The sequence below is a fragment of the Molothrus aeneus genome, chromosome 30 (genome assembly GCF_037042795.1).
Source record: "Molothrus aeneus isolate 106 chromosome 30, BPBGC_Maene_1.0, whole genome shotgun sequence".
NCBI lineage: Eukaryota > Metazoa > Chordata > Aves > Passeriformes > Icteridae > Molothrus > Molothrus aeneus.
Window position 1 is genome coordinate 262,501 of NC_089675.1, and position 15,518 is coordinate 278,018.

The 15,518-nt window shown below is 61.6% G+C and overlaps 1 protein-coding gene across 1 annotated transcript in view; it reads right to left on the reverse strand.

Annotated features, from left to right (window-relative positions):
• LOC136567947 (cyclic AMP-dependent transcription factor ATF-7-like) overlaps positions 1–15,518 on the reverse strand; it is a 45,699-nt gene that overhangs the window by 11,422 nt on the left and 18,759 nt on the right. Inside the window, exons 3-4 of the mRNA XM_066567758.1 lie at positions 3,753–3,849; positions 1,132–1,250 (exon numbers count right to left, since the gene is read on the reverse strand). Of these exons, the coding sequence (XP_066423855.1) occupies positions 1,132–1,250; positions 3,753–3,849 (216 nt within the window). The remainder of the gene's footprint in view (positions 1–1,131; positions 1,251–3,752; positions 3,850–15,518) is intronic.

Sequence of the window (15,518 nt, forward strand, 5' to 3'; positions counted from 1 at the left end):
CCCCATCCCCGCCTGTTCCTGCCCCCCATCCCCGGCTGTTCCTGCCCCCCATCCCCGCCTGTTCCTGCCCCCCATCCCTGCCTGCTCCTGCCCCCCATCCCTGGTTATTCCTGCCCCCCATCCCCGCCTGTTCCTGCCCCCCATCCCCGGCTGTTCCTGCCCCCCATCCCCGCCTGTTCCTGCCCCCCATCCCTGCCTGCTCCTGCCCCCCATCCCTGGTTATTCCTGCCCCCCATCCCCGCCTGTTCCTGCCCCCCATCCCTGCCTGTTCCTGCCCCCCATCCCCGCCTGTTCCTGCCTCCCATCCCCGCTCCAGAACAAAGGGCAGGAGCCTTTGCCGCAGCCGCATACCAATGAGAGAGATCAATTTCGGTTTAAAGAGCCTGTTATTGGCGAGGGGGGGAGCGGCTGGGAAGGCAGGTTTCAGTTTTAATTCTGAATTCCTCCGTTCCCCATCTCGGGAAGATTTACGCGGCTCGGCTCCCGCAGTTTATTTCCGAGCAGCGCCGCTGACTGCGAGCGTATGCACGGCCATAGATCAATTTAGTAAATGTATGTGCCAGGCTGAGCGCCCGGCACGCATCTGCTGCTGCTCCCGCCCGGCGAGCGGGGAGGGCGGGGGCTGCAAATGTCCTTAATTAGCCGCTTTCTGATGAGATCCCGTTGTCCTTCAGCCCCTGGCGCTCGCCGGGCTGCGGGGGCAGCCGGGATCGATGGCGCTGGCGGAGCGCGGAGCTCTTTGTTAGCGCAAGCTGCTCGTTTCCACCGAGCCGCCGGCTCCAGGCGCGCTGGCACGGACGCCCCGGTGCCCCCAGCCCGTGCCTGCCCCTCCAGGGCTCGATCCCGCCGCATCCCGGCCCCGAGCGGGCTCTGCTCCCTCCCCGGCTCCTGCAGCTCCTTCCCTGTCAGGTATTTTGGGCTCTCCCCCTCTCTATTCCCCCCCTTTTTTCGAAGTGCAAAGCCAAAGGAATAATAAACCATTAAATCTGCTCTCGGCAGGCCAGGCTCAGCGGGAAAAGCAGCCAAAGGCACCCGAGTTACACAAACGAGACCCCACACGGCAGCGGATCCTCCCCCAGGCCTGTGCCTCCCACAGCAGCGGCCCCGGTCCCTCCCAGGGCAGCCCCTTGCCTTTTTCTCATCCTCCTCAGCAGCTTTCTTGAACTCGTGCTCGAAGGAGCTGGCCAGCTCGTTGAACAGTCCCACCTCCTCACAGTTCTTCAGGAACCGCGTCGGGGTCGGGGTCTGATCTGGGTCGGGTTGGAACACCAAAAATTGGTCAGAGAGAGCAAAAAAAACCCAAAACCCCATTTTTCCACCCCAGTCCTTGAGTGGGGAGCCCCGGGGACTGTGGGTGCCACCCTGGGGACAGCCAGTGACACTCTGGAACGGGGACACTCATTCCGTGCTGGTTCTGTTCCTCTGGTGTTTGGGGGAATAATCACTGCAGGGAGAGGATTTCTGTCAGCTCCTGGCTGTGGGATTCCCGTTCCTCCCACCCCGGGTCTGCCCCGTCCTCAGCTGGACAAGGAGAGATCTCCCTGAAATCATCAACACAGGGAGTGATGAGAGGGGAGAGCAGCCCCAGGGCTGGGCAGAGCCTCGGCCCTCCCCGTGCCAGCTCTGAATCCCACAGTGATTCCCTGGGAATGCTCCTCTCTCTGTGCCAGCTCCCAATCCCAAAGTGATTCCCTGGGAATGCTCCTCTCTCTGTGCCAGCTCTGAAGCCCAGGGCAATTCCTGTGGGACCGCTCCCCAGCCCATTCAGAGCCCAGTCCTGTTCACCAGCCCATTCAGAGCCCAGTCCTGCTCCCCAGCCCATTCAGAGCCCAGTCCTGTTCCCCAGCCCATTCAGAGCCCAGTCCTGTTCCCCAGCCCATTCAGAGCCCAGTCCCGTTCCCCACCCCATTCAGAGCCCAGTCCTGTTCCCCAGCCCATTCAGAGCCCAGTCCCATTCCCCACCCCATTCAGAGCCCAGTCCTGTTCCCCAGCCCATTCAGATCCCAGTCCCATTCCCCAGCCCATTCAGAGCCCAGTCCTGCTCCCCACCCCATTCAGAGCCCAGTCCTGTTCCCCAGCCCATTCAGAGCCCAGTCCCGCTCCCCAGCCCATTCAGAGCCCAGTCCCGCTCCCCACCCCATTCAGAGCCCAGTCCTGGCCTCTCTGGCCATCACCCGGCCCAGAAGAGCCTAAGGAGCCTCCCTGCTGCAGGCAGCCTCCAGCTCCACGGGGATCCCACCCGAGGGTCCTTCCCCCAGGAAAACACCGGGATTTTCCAGCACAAAGAGCACCCCCGGGATGATTCAGCCCCAGACCCTCCCTCTGCTGGCTTGGCCCTGAAGCAAAATCGCCCTCTGGGCACCCTGTGCTGCCCCCAGATCCCAGCCCAAAACATCCAGAGCTCCATCATCCCGATCTCCCTGCAGGAGCTGTTTGTGCTGGGCTTGTGCGGGCTCTAACAGGGCTCCTCTGGGACCATTCCTGCCCAGCATTGCCCTCCCGAGCTGCTGCAGACACTGCCAGGGTGTGAAAACAAATCCTGGAGCCTCCCTGCTCCTGTCCTGCCCCGTCTGAGCAGCTCCTGCTTCGCCCACCTGCGCCAGGTCCTGCTCCTGCCACACAGCTCGGGAGGCAGGGAGGGAGCAGCAAATCCCAGGGACAAAATGGTCCCAAAAATCCCAGAGAGAAAATGGTCAAAAAAAAAAAAAAATCCCAGGGAAAAAATGGTCCCAAAAAATCCCAGAGACAAAATGGTCCCAAAAAATCCCAGAGACAAAATGGTGGCTCAGAAAAGCCTGGGATAAATGGAATTTCAGGCAGGAACAGGCCCAGACTCTCTGCTCACAGCCAGCAGGGTTTTACAGCCCTCACTCCCCCTGTCTGTGCCAGACGCACGGGGCCTGCACTGGTTTGGGGGGGTGTAGCTGGTCCGGGACTGGCTGTGGATAAATTGGGTTTGTTTGGGTTTTTTTTGTGTGTTTTACCCCAGAGCAGCCCCCTGAGTGTCAGGGGTGACCTTGTTCCTTGTGCTCCTGAAGCGTTTCATGCTTGCCAGGGAGAGCAATTCTGAAATTCCCAGTGGGAATGAATTCAGCCACAATTCACCCAAACCTGCAGAGCCAGCTGAGCTCCCTCTCCCTGCCTCAGCCCCGGCTCAGGGCTGGAGATGAGCGGGGAAGGAAGGAGGTGCCAGGATGCTGCAGCGCTTTGGTTTGCTTTGGTTTGCTTTGGTTTTCCCTAAAACCCCTCTGGTCACCCAGCAGGGACGCAGAGGGACAGGAGGGACTCGGGGGGGCCTCTCTGCTCTGAGATTTGTGGGGTTTGGGTTCCCCCAATTTTACAGAGGCTGTGGGAGCTCCCGCAGAGCTCGTGGGGCTTTAATTTATTAACTGCAGCTTCCTAAAGGCTCGGGAAAATTGACACCTGGGCTGAGAGGGGAAGCTGCTCTGTCAGGGGTGGTTCATCGTCCTCAAAGCACACGCAGAGACGTGAAAGCCCTTCTGGCCATAAATCCTCCAGCCTTTAATAAAAAAGGGCGAGAGCTTAAAAAAAAAAATAAAAAAAAAACAAACCCAAACCCCACAAAACCTGATACTACCATAAAAAAAAAAAAAAAAAAAAAAAAAGAAAAAACTTGGAAGCCTCTGGCTTTGCTCTGGGCCTGATTAAATGCAGATCACAGGAGGTTTTATGGGCTTTGCAGTGCAGCTGGTGCCTGGCATCAATCTCGGCGGGCCGGGCCGGGCTCATACCTGCGATGATGACGGAGTCGGTGCGAGCGGGGCCGAATTTCAATGTCAGCTCGTGCTTGTGTTTATGGACCGCCAGGTGGTCCTCGTTTGTGAACCTCTGCAATGAAACCGTTTACAAAATGGGGAATAAACGCGCGCGGGGTTTTACAGCCAGACCTGCGCTGGGCTGGAGCTGATGGAGCGGGGGATTCAGGGCTGTGGGAGAGGGGACAGAAGGGGACAGAAGGGGACAGGGCTGTGGGAGAGGGGACAGGGTTAGGGGTAAATGCCCGGAAATTGTGAACCCCAAAATTCCCACTCTGCTGCTGGCTGAGTAAGGGGGGAATTCGGTGCAGTTTGGGCAACTCTTCCTGCGTGGGGGGCGAGGCAGAGGCAGCCCCCAGCTGGAGACGCAGGGGGAGCAGGCGAACCCCACTGCGGGGAGGGCTGCAGGACGGCCCCCGTCCCTCAGGGAGCGCCTGGCGAGGGTGGAAACCCCAGGGAGAGCTTTGGGGTGGCTGTGGGGCCGGGAGAGGCAGACAAAGGCGGGAGCGAGGCTGAGCCGGGGAGCGAGGCAGGGACGGGGTTAAAGCACAGCCCCATAAAGCTCAGGATGGATTGCTCTCTCCTAATAGACTGCGACAAACGGGCCGGGCTCTGCAGCGCCCCGGGCATGGAAACGCTGCAGCAGCAAAGCAGCAGCAAAGCAGAGCAGCAGCAGAGCAGCAGAGCAGCAGCAGAGCAGCAGCAGCAGCGCATTGCTGCCCTTTCCCCTTCCCTCTCCAGGCATGGCAGCCCAATCCCACCCAGAGCCACCTGTTCCTGTGGGGCTGCTCCAGCGTGACACCCACCGGGGGCCTCCCCACGGCTTTATTTATGGCTCTGCTGTTTGAGCAAATAAATCTGATTTTCGAGCTGAGCACAGGGGGCACAATCCCGCAGTGGCAGGGGACAATCCCTCGTTGGAAGGGGACAATTCTGCCCCTCAATGGCAGGGGACAATCCCTCAATGGCAGGGGACAATCCCTTGATGGCAGGGGACAATTCTGCCCCTCAATGGCAGGGGACAATCCCGCAGTGGCAGGGGACAATCCCTTGATGGCAGGGGACAATTCTGCCCCTCAATGGCAGGGCACAATCCCGCAGTGGCAGGAGACAATCCCTCGTTGGAAGGGGACAATTCTGCCCCTCAATGGCAGGGGACAATCCCTCGATGGCAGGGGACAATCCCTCGTTGGAAGGGGACAATTCTGCCCCTCAATGGCAGGGGACAATCCCTCAATGGCAGGGGACAATCCTTAATGGCAGGGGACAATCCCTCGATGGCAGGGGACAATCCCTCGATGGCAGGGGACAATCCCATAGTGGCTGGGGACAATCCTTCCCCTCGGTGTCAGGGGACACCCAGACCTGGGGCGCAGCCCTGCTCCCCTCAAGGGCTCAAGGACAAGGGGGTCACACACACTGAGCGTCCTTCAGAGCTCTCCAGGTGCTCTGCTGGCCGCCCGTGGTTTGGGCTCAAATTCAGAGGAATCGGAGCTGGAGGGAGAAGAGCCAAGAGGTTTTTGCCAGTGGAGCTCCAGGCACGGACTGAACCCCCCTTGTCTCCCTCAGCTCCGCTCCGTAACCAAACCCCAAACAAACCCCAAATAAACCCCAAACAAACCCCAAATAAAACTTCTCGGCAGCTCGGCCAAAGCCTGCCTGGTCCGGGCAGCTTTTCCTCCCCGCTGCTCTGCTCCAAACAAACCCACAAACCCCGAGGAGCTTCCACAGATCCTGGCGCCCCCGAAACGCTCAGAACAAAGGAGCAGGAGCGAGGGAATTCGGGAATTCGGGAATTGCCCCGGATCGCGCCGGCCGAGGGGCCCTGCAGGGGAAGGGACACCCACATTTTTCCATGGTTTTGGCCCCAAAATCGCTGGGTTTATGGGATTCGGCTGCCCGAGGTGGGACCCTGCTGGGACGGGGTGAAGCGAGGGAAATAAACCCGGCTTTTGTGCGGGGCTGGGATGAATATTTGAATATTGAGCAGGCGGGCGGCGGCGGAAATCTGAGCACCTGAGACGGGGGCTGGGGGAAAATGAAAAAGAAGAAAATTCCCAATTCTCCCGCTCCGTTTTGTGCTAAATAAATGTGATTTTTGGGTCAGGGAGGGAAGAGCGGGAGGCGCAGAGCAGGGTCACGTCTCCCCCGCCAGCCCCAGCCCGGCCTCGCCAACGCCAGGTTTATTTTAATCTTTCATTTTCCTTCATTGCCGGATTTTTTTTTTTTTCCCTAATTTTTTTTCTTTTTTTTCCCCGGCACTTTCTGCGCGTCGGGCGCGCGTTACAGCTCTATTTAACATCTTTATGTGGGCTCACAGCTCGGGAGCTCTCTCCTTCCCTGCGCAGAAATGCTCACAGACACAATATATCTTTCTGCACACATTTCCAAACGCCGAAACCCAGAGGCTGAGTCTGGCACTTGGGCTCTAAATCATGTCATTTTACACAGAGAGGGGAAGCAGAGGGGGAGAGCAGGGGGGGAAGAGTAGGGAAAAAAATGGAATGAGTTAAAGCCACAGCACTGGCTTTAATATTTAATCTCCTTCCATCAGCAGCTGACATACAGCAGGGTTATTTCAGCTGCTATTTTGCGGGTGTCGGAATTAAAAAGAAGATGTTGGCTGTAAAGTCTTTGGGGCGAGGGACAGCAGCAGGGTGAGCTGCCAGCCGGCCCCGGGCTTTCCCAGGCTGGAGCTGCTCCTGCGGCCCCAAATTCGGCGTTTTCCCCACGGAAAATGGACGGAGCCGGGCCGGGCCGGGCGGGACGAACGGCGGAGGCCCCGGGCTGTGACAGCTCCGGGATGGATGCGCTCGTTCCGAGCCGTTCCGAGCCGTTCCGAGCCGTCTGTAGGGCACACACAGCGCTGCCAGCTGCGCCACGGCCCCGGGCGGGCGGCGGGAGGGGATTTCTGCCGCATTTAACGAGCACGACACGAGCAACGAGCAACGAGGGCTCGCTTGGCTGCTCGGGGCTTCTCCTGCTGCTGGAGAGCCGCGTTGGCGGCGGGGGGGTCGGGCCGGAGCTGCCGGAGCTCGGGGCAGGGTTCGGCCCCGCCGGTCCCGCTCCGAGCCCGGCACCGGCGGCACCGGGCCGCAGTTCCCGGGGAACCCCGGGCCGGGCTGCGGCAGCACCGACGGGACCGGGCCGCAATTCCCGGGGAACCCGGGCCGGGCTGCGGCAGCACCGACGGGACCGGGCCGCAATTCCCGGGGAACCCGGGCCGGGCTGCGGCAGCACCGGCGGCACCGGGCTGCAATTCCCGGGGAACCCGGACCGGGCCGCAATTCCCGGGGAACCCCGGCCGGGCCGCAGTTCCCGGGGAACCCCGGCCGGGCTGCGGCAGCACCGGCGGCACCGGGCTGCAATTCCCGGGGAACCCGGACCGGGCCGCAATTCCCGGGGAACCCCGGCCGGGCCGCAGTTCCCGGGGAACCCCGGCCGGGCTGCGGCAGCACCGGCGGCACCGGGCTCGGCAGGGCCGGGGAGGCTGCGGGGCCGCTCACGGCGCAATTAACGGGATTAATTAACGAGCTGTCAGCACCGCGGGGAGGCTGAGCCCTGCTCCGACCGTGACTCGGCACTGGAGCCACCCTGGCCACGGGGCTGAAGCTGCCATGGTGACAGAGCTGGGGCCACGCTGGTGACAGCGCTGGGGCCACCATGGTCACAGGGCTGGGGCCACGCTGGTGACAGGGCTGGGGTCACCACCATGGCCACAGGGCTAGGGCCACCATGGCCACGGGGCTGGGGTCACCACCATGGCCACAGGGCTGGGGTCACCACTGTGGTCACAGGGCTGGAGCCACCACCACGGTGACAGCGCTGGAGCCACTGCGGCCACAGGGCTGGGGTCACCACTGTGGCCACGGGGCTGGAGCCACCCTGGTGACAGGGCTGGGGTCACCACCATGGCCACAGGGCTGGGGCCACCCTGGTCACGGCGCTGGAGCCACCGTGGTGCCCGCGGGGCCAGTGCCCCCCTGGCCCACTGGAGCACGGAGGGGACACGAGGGAGCGGCAGGAGGCTGCACTGCGGTGCGGGAGGGAAATGATGCAGGGCGAGCACGAGCTGAGCTCAAAGTCACCGCCTTTAAAAGCTGCCACCCGTTGGGTTTGGGTTCGCAGAAACGTCCCCAGCTCATTTCCATTCCCCGCTGGCTGGGCACGGGCGCAGGGAGGCTGCGGTGGGATCAGGGTGACCCTGTGGGCAGGGGACCCCAGGGTGGCTGTCCCGGGTGGGCGCTGTGACCCCGGCTCCATCTCCCATCTCCCATCTCAGCAATGCCCGGTAATTCCCTCCTCCCCGGCCGCTCGGGTTAATTAATTAATTCGCTAATGTGCCCCAAGTGCCCCGGTCCGCGGTGATTCACGGCCCAAGGGCCGGCGGGACCGCGGCAGGGACCGAGCCCCGTTCCACCGGCAAGGAGGGAGCACGGCAGGGACCGAGCCCCGTTCCACCGGCAAGGAGGGAGGCGTCGGTGCGGGGACAGCGCCGCGCACACGGCCGGCTCGGCAGAGCCCAACCCCGCACGGACAAACGGAGCCGTCTGTCCGTCTGCCTTCTCCGAACGGACCCGCGCCAGCGCCCACGGGGACGAGAGGCTCCGATCTGGGGGCCGGGGGTGCCCGGGGGTCCCGGCGGAGCAGCAGGAAACGCCAATTCCCGGAAGGCTGCAGCAGCCCCAGGGAAGGAGCCCGGGGTGCATTTGGAGCCATTCCCCCCCCGCAGCTGCCCCCGGCTAAAACTGCAGCGAGATTTAAACCCTGAAATGGCGTTTTTGGCTCTGGCGGCTCCAGGGACGCTGCTGTGCCTCTGCCTTTCCCTTTAAAACGCTGCTCGCTCCTGCCCCGTGATTGATTCCGGGTCCTTCCTTGTGTGTTAAAAAAAAAGAAAAAGGGAGGAATAACAATAATAATCAAGCTCTGGGCAGCGCTGGGTGAGGAATCCCCGGCCCAGCGGCCCCACGGAGCATTGTGCAAAGCACCAAAATTGAGATTTTTTTTTTTTTTCCTTTTTCCCTTGTTTGCTCAGATAATTTTTTTCCCGATACTCCCCAAAGTTCCCCGCAATTTTACACAAAGAGCTGAGCGGGTTCTGGAGCCCACCCCATCCCACCGCCATCCTCCTTGGCCAGAAGGGCAGAGCGTTTAACTGGGAGTAGGTAAATAATTTAATTTACATTTCTATGGCTTCGCTCATCCCAAAGGGCTTCTCCGGCACAGCCCCCTCCTGGATGCAGGTGCTCGGGCAGGGGGAGGAAGCATCTGGCTCCGTACGTGAGGAGCCAAGGACGTCCGGGGCAGAATCCTCCACCAGCTCCGCATCCCGCCGCCCTTTGTCATTTCCATTTTCCCCTTGAATTTCGGTGGGATCTCCCCGGGCAGAGCCGGGCACGGAGAGCGGAGCCGGGCACGGGGCGATCCCGAGGGATTCATCACCACCAAACCCAGGGAATCTCCCGAGCTCCGGGCTTTGGGAAGGAGCAGATGGACGAGCTGGGCTGTGGAGCACCTGGGCAGGAGCAGCGCCGTGGTTTGCACAGCTGGGCAGCTGGACACAGCTGGGCCCAGCTGGACACACCTGGGCACAGCTGGCCCCACGGAGCAGATCCTCAAAACCCCGTGGGATGGGGATTTTGTACCCCTAAAACCCCGCGGGATGCGGATTTTGCACCCCCCAAACCCCGCGGGATGGGGATTTTTTTGGCCCCCAAAACCACCCCACTGGATGTGTTTTTGCACCCCAAGCGCCGCGGGCACGCCGCGATCCCCGAGCCCGGCGGAGCGCTCCGAAACGCCGCTTTCCCGTCCCTGCGAGCGCGGTGATGAACGCATTAACAGCCGGGTGTTAATGACGGCAGCCCGGGAGCGGCCCCGCCGTGCTCGCCGCGCTGGAGCCGGGCCCGGCCCCCCGGGATCCGCTCGGGCCGTGAATCGCGGGGCCAGCGCCGCGTCCCGGCAGCCGCGGCCGCTCCGGTGACCTTGGGCGAGGCAGCGAGGCCGGGCGGGCCCCGCAGAGCCCCGGCAGGCGGGGGCGAGCTCCGAACGCCGAGAGCGCGGCGGCTCCGGGGCCGCACGGAGCCCCGGGCCGGGAACAAAGGCGGCCCCGGGCCGGGAACAAAGGCGGCTACAGCCCCTTCCCAAATGCGGCTACAGCCCCTTCCCAAATGCAGCTACAGCCCCTTCCCAAAGGCGGCTACAGCCCCTTCCCAAATGCGGCTACAGCCCCTTCCCAAATGCAGCTACAGCCCCTTCCCAAATGCAGCTACAGCCCCTTCCCAAAGGCGGCCACAGCCCCTTCCCAAAGGCGGCTACAGCCCCTTCCCAAAGGCGGCTACAGCCCCTTCCCAAAGGCGGCTACAGCCCCTTCCCAAAGGCAGCTACAGCCCCTTCCCAAGTGCAGTTACAGCCCCTTCCCAAATGCAGCTACAGCCCCTTCCCAAGTGCAGTTACAGCCCCTTCCCCAAACGTCAGCTCCAAACCCTAACCCAAATGTCAGCTCCAGGACCCCAAAACAAACCCTAACCCAAACAAACCCTAACCCAAACAAACCCTAACCCAAACAAATTCTAACCCAAACGTCGGCTCCACAACCCCAAAACAAATCCTAACCCAAACAAATCCTAACCCCAACAGCCCCTAACCCAAACGCGGGCTCCAGGACCCCGAAGGAGCCCCTGACCCAAGGGTGGCTCCGAGGGCCCGGCTGTGCCCGTGCCGGGCTGGGACTGTGACTCAGCCTTGACCTTGGGACTCGCCCCAGTCACCCGGAGGATGCCACGGCCCCATTCAGCTTTTTAAGGCCCTGGAATGGTGATTTCCTCCAATTCAGAGCAATATTGGGAATGTGCCCACCCATTCACGGAGTGGAGCCTCTGCTGATGGCTTTATCGCCTGGAAAAGGGGTTTTTGTGTGGATTTATCTCCTGGGGAAGCTGCAGCAGCAGCAGCAGCTGCCTGGGAAGGGCAGCAGGTCAAACACAAAGAGAATTCCAGTCACTCAGAGCTCTGGGGTTTGTCCCCTGTAACGGAGCCATGGAGGGAAAAGCTGCAGGGACCCAGGGATGCCTGGCGTTAAAAACGACCCAAAAACGGGGAGAGGGAATTCCTGAGGGGGGGGAGAGGCACAAAACAGGGGGGCAGGCTGAGATCTGGGGATGCTTTGGGAACGAGCTGCAGGCATCCCTGGCTGTGGCCTGCCAGAGGTGCCCCAGGCCAGGCTGGGCCAGTGCAGTCGTGCCCCTGCAGCCCTCCCAGCCCTCCCTGGCCTCCCCCAGAGCCCCACTGCCCACCCTGCAGCTCCCTTCATCTTCCCCATCCCCAGCGCCAAAGCACCTGAAATTTTCCATCCACGCCACCCACGATCCCTGTATAAAAACTCATTGTTGTGCCTCCATTCCTGTATAAAAAACTCATTGTTGTGCCTCTGTTCCTGTAGAAAACCTCATTTTTGTGCCTCTTCCTGGAGATTTTGGCCGACCTGCAGCTCCCTTCCCTCCTTCCCTGCCCCTGCTTCCCGCATCCCGCCGCATTCCCGGCTCCTGCCTGCTGGAGCCGTCAGCACTGCGGTAATTAAAGCTTTTAAAGAAGGAGAGCAGGAGCAGCAGCAGCAGCAGCAAAACCCCAGCGTTTGCCTCTTTCTGCCTCTCGGAAGAGCCACCTGTTTTATCGGAGCGGGGATTTATGGGCACATTACCGCGGAGCTGCTGCTCCCACCCTGATGAGGCTCTCAGTGACCTCTTCTCCCCGCAGATTTATGGCTTCTCCCGGCACACTCCCCTGCCTGGCTCCATCCTGCAGCTCCCGGGTCCCTCTTTCTTCCCCCAGGATCATCTGCAGTCTGTTTGCAGAAGGTGCTGGGTGTTCCTCGCCTTTCTCCACTTTCCCATCAGGGACTCGCCCTGGGAGGCCGGAGCCCAGACAGGATCAGGCTCGGGGAGCAAACACTGACCTGATCCCGACACCATTCCCAGCAGAGCCGGAGCCTCCCAGCTGCACTCGGCTCCCAAATCACGTCCTGGCTGCCCCAAACCCCCCCTGAGCAGACACAGCCCCGAGGTGCCAGGAAACCTCTCCCAGCAGCTTCCCCCGCATCCACGGCGAGGTGCTGCTGGTGCAGCGATGTGGAAACACAAAGCCAAGGTCACCAGAACCATCCCTGAGGCGGCTGAGCCGCTCCTCTGCCCCCGTTCGGGCTGGAGGCAGCAAAACCTCGCAGGGAGGGAGCGTTGGAATTCTGCTCTGGAGAACTGGGAGCACTGGAATTCTGCTCTGGAGAACTGAGAGCACTGGAATTCTGCTCTGGAGAACTGGGAGCACTGGAATTCTGCTCTGGAGAACTGAGAGCACTGGAATTCTGCTCTGGAGCTCTGCAGATGGGAGCTCTCCCCTCCAGGCTGGGCAGGGAGCAGGGCAGGAGGAACTGCAGGGGTGACGCTGGGCAGAGAGAGCTCAGGGCCGAGCCCTGGGCACTGCAGGGCACAGGGAAAGGCTCAGAGCTGAGCCCTGGGCACTGCAGGGCACAGGGAAAGGCTCATTCCCGAATTCCCGGCACTGCAGGGCACAGGGAAAGGCTCATTCCCGAATTCCCGGCACTGCAGGGCACAGACAGACATTCCCGTTCTCAAACACCCCCAGGATAAACACCCCAAACCCTGGCAGACATTCCCGTTCTCAAACACCCCCAGGATAAACACCCCAAACCCCTCGGCTCCCCCCGGCTCCGCGTGCGCTGCCGCAAAGCCCCCCCAGCCCAGCCCAGCCCCTCTCGCACAAATCTTTACTGTCTGCATCTCTATTCCCTGCGGGAATTTTAGGACTTTAATGTTTTTATTGTTTTAATCCGGCATATAAAAATTAAAAAAAAGAAAAATCCCTTGAGCGGAGCAGCTGGGCCGAGCTGCCCAAGCTCCGGGAAGCCGCGGTGCTGTCGCAGGTGTTAAAGCGGCGCTGGGGCTCGGAGGGCCGGGGAGGATCGAGGGGCGGGATGAGCCCGGGCCGCGCTCGGCCTCTCCCAGCCCGAGTTTCGCTTTTGTGCCGCGCACCGAGAACCAAAACCCAGCCCGGAGCGAGGGCAGCGCTGGCCCCGCTCGGCCCCGGGACTCGCGGGGACGCCGGAGCCTGGCCCGGGCTCTGGTCTTCAGGAAAAACCCCAAAAGTGGATTCTGTTCCTCCGCTGAGCCCCTCCATGCGCAGCCCTTTGTGCGGGAGGACGCGGAGCGCCCACCCCGCTCCGGCGGCACTTCCCGCCCCCTTTATGGATCCTAAACCCCTTATGGACCCCGAACCCCTTTATGGACCCCGAACCCCTAAACCCCTTATGGACTCCGAACCCCCTTTATGGATCCTAAACCCTTTATGGACCCTGAACCCCCTTTATGGATCCTAAACCCTTTATGGACCCTGAACCCGCTTTACGGACACTGAACCTCCTTTACGGACCCTGAACCTCCTTTATGGACCCTGAACCCCCTTTACTGTCCCCGAACCCCTTTACCGACCCCAAACCCGACCCCAAGAAAGGCTCTCACACACAGCAGCGAGAAACTGAGGGCGAAAACGTCAGCAAAAAAAACCCAAAAACCCCCGAAAGTAAAAAACACCCGAGCGAAAGCCCCGCATATTTCTACAGAAATACAGGAATTGAGGTGTTTTTGCACCCTGTGCCGACAGTTCCGGCCCCAGGCGCTCAGGACACGCTGTGTCCTGTCTGCCCGCCTCCAGTGCTCCCAGTGCTCCCGGTATTCCCGGTATTCCCAGTGCTCCCAGTATTCCCGGTATTCCCAGTGCTCCCGGTATTCCCGGTACTCCCGGTACTCCCGGTATTCCCGGTGCTCCCGCTGCCGGAGCCGCGTGGATCCCGCGGCTGCCGCAGAGGGGCGGAGCGGCCTCCGCAGCCAACAAAGCGTCCTTGGGAGAAAAAGGGCGGATTTGGGGCTGGCAGCGGCCCGGGAGCCCAAGGCCGGTTATTATTTATTTATTTATTTATTTATTGGGTGTTTCGGTAATTTAGGGAAAGCTGCCGGTCCCTCCTGCGGCCCGCGGAGCCACCACGGGGAAGGGACCGAGCCCCCTCCTCCTCCGGGCTGCGGCTTTAAACCGTGGAGCGACAGCTTGGCTGGGCTTTGGACGAGAAGTTTACAGAAAATCCTGCGGACTCAGGCAGCTTTCTGAGCGCTGGATAAATCCTTTCCCCCAGCCCCATCCCTGCCGCGGTGCTGATGCTGGGATATCCGCGATGCTGGTAACGAGCCCTTTGTCAGAGCTGCTGCTCCCAGGAATAAGTGATTTGTTCTCACAGTGAAATAAAAAGGATTTACAGTTGTCTCAGAGCAGCAGGCAGGGAGCGAGCGAGGCTTCAAAACCAAACAGCCTTGACTCCAAAATGCTGGGTTTAACACCAGGAAATATTGCACTTGCCAGGAAAACACCCGGGGCTCGGGCAGGGGGAGGAGAAGCTCAGAGCTGAGGCTTTGGCAGCTTTGGCTGCACTCTGAAACCCCTCCCTCCCCGGCCAGCGGCGCCCACAGCCCCATTCCCGAGCGTTTCAGGGACAAACGACACGCAGGATTTGCAGTTCCTGAGAGAAACCCAGCCCGGGCCCAGCTCTGAGCCGGGCTCAGCCTCCAGCTTTGGTTCAGAGCCGCTCTCTGCTCCCCCCGAGCCCAGGAGCACCAGAAACACCCGAGCCTGGCTCAGCCCGAGCCTGGCTCAGCCCGAGCCTGGCTCAGCCCGAGCCTGGCTCAGCCCAAACCTGGCTCAGCCCAAACCTGGCTCAGCCCAAACCTGGCTCAGCCCGAGCCTGGCTCAGCCCAAACCTGGCTCAGCCCAAACCTGGATCAGCCCAGTTCTGGCTCAGCCCAAACCTGGCTCAGCCCAAACCTGGCTCAGCCCGAGCCTGGCTCAGCCCAAACCTGGCTCAGCCCAAACCTGGCTCAGCCCGAGCCTGGCTCAGCCCAAACCTGGCTCAGCCCAAACCTGGCTCAGCCCGAGCCTGGCTCAGCCCAAACCTGGCTCAGCCCAAGCCTGGCTCAGCCCGAGCCTGGCTCAGCCCAAACCTGGCTCAGCCCAAACCTGGCTCAGCCCGAGCCTGGCTCAGCCCAAACCTGGCTCAGCCCAAACCTGGCTCAGCCCGAGCCTGGCTCAGCCCGAACCTGGCTCAGCCCGAGCCTGGCTCAGCCCGAGCCTGGCTCAGCCCAGTTCTGGCTCAGCCCAAACCTCGCTCAGCCCAAGCCTGGCTCAGCCCAAACCTGGCTCAGCCCAAACCTGGCTCAGCCCAAACCTGGCTCAGCCCAGTTCTGGCTCAGCCCCCATGAACGCAGGGGCTGGGACGCTCTGTGCAGCGTCACCCTGGGGCCACCCTGAACCCAGAGCACCCCTCGGGAAGGGAGCAGGGAGAAGCCTCAGCAGGGCCCTGCAGCAGGAATCCTTCCCTGCAAGGACACTGCAGCAGCACCGCACCGAGCTCCCGGCCTCATCCCGGCTGTTCCCAGCCTCATCCCAGCTGTTCCCAGCCTCATCCCGAGCTCATTCCCAGCCTCATCCCCAGCTGTTCCCAGCCTCATCCCGAGCTCATTCCCAGCCTCATCCCGGCTGTTCCCAGCCTCACCCCGGCTCATTCCCAGCCTCATCCCCAGCTCATTCCCAACCTCATCCCGGCTGTTCCCAGCCTCATCCCGGCTGTTCCTGGCTCATCCCGAGCTCATTCCCAGCCTCATCCCGAGCTCCTTCCCAGCCTCA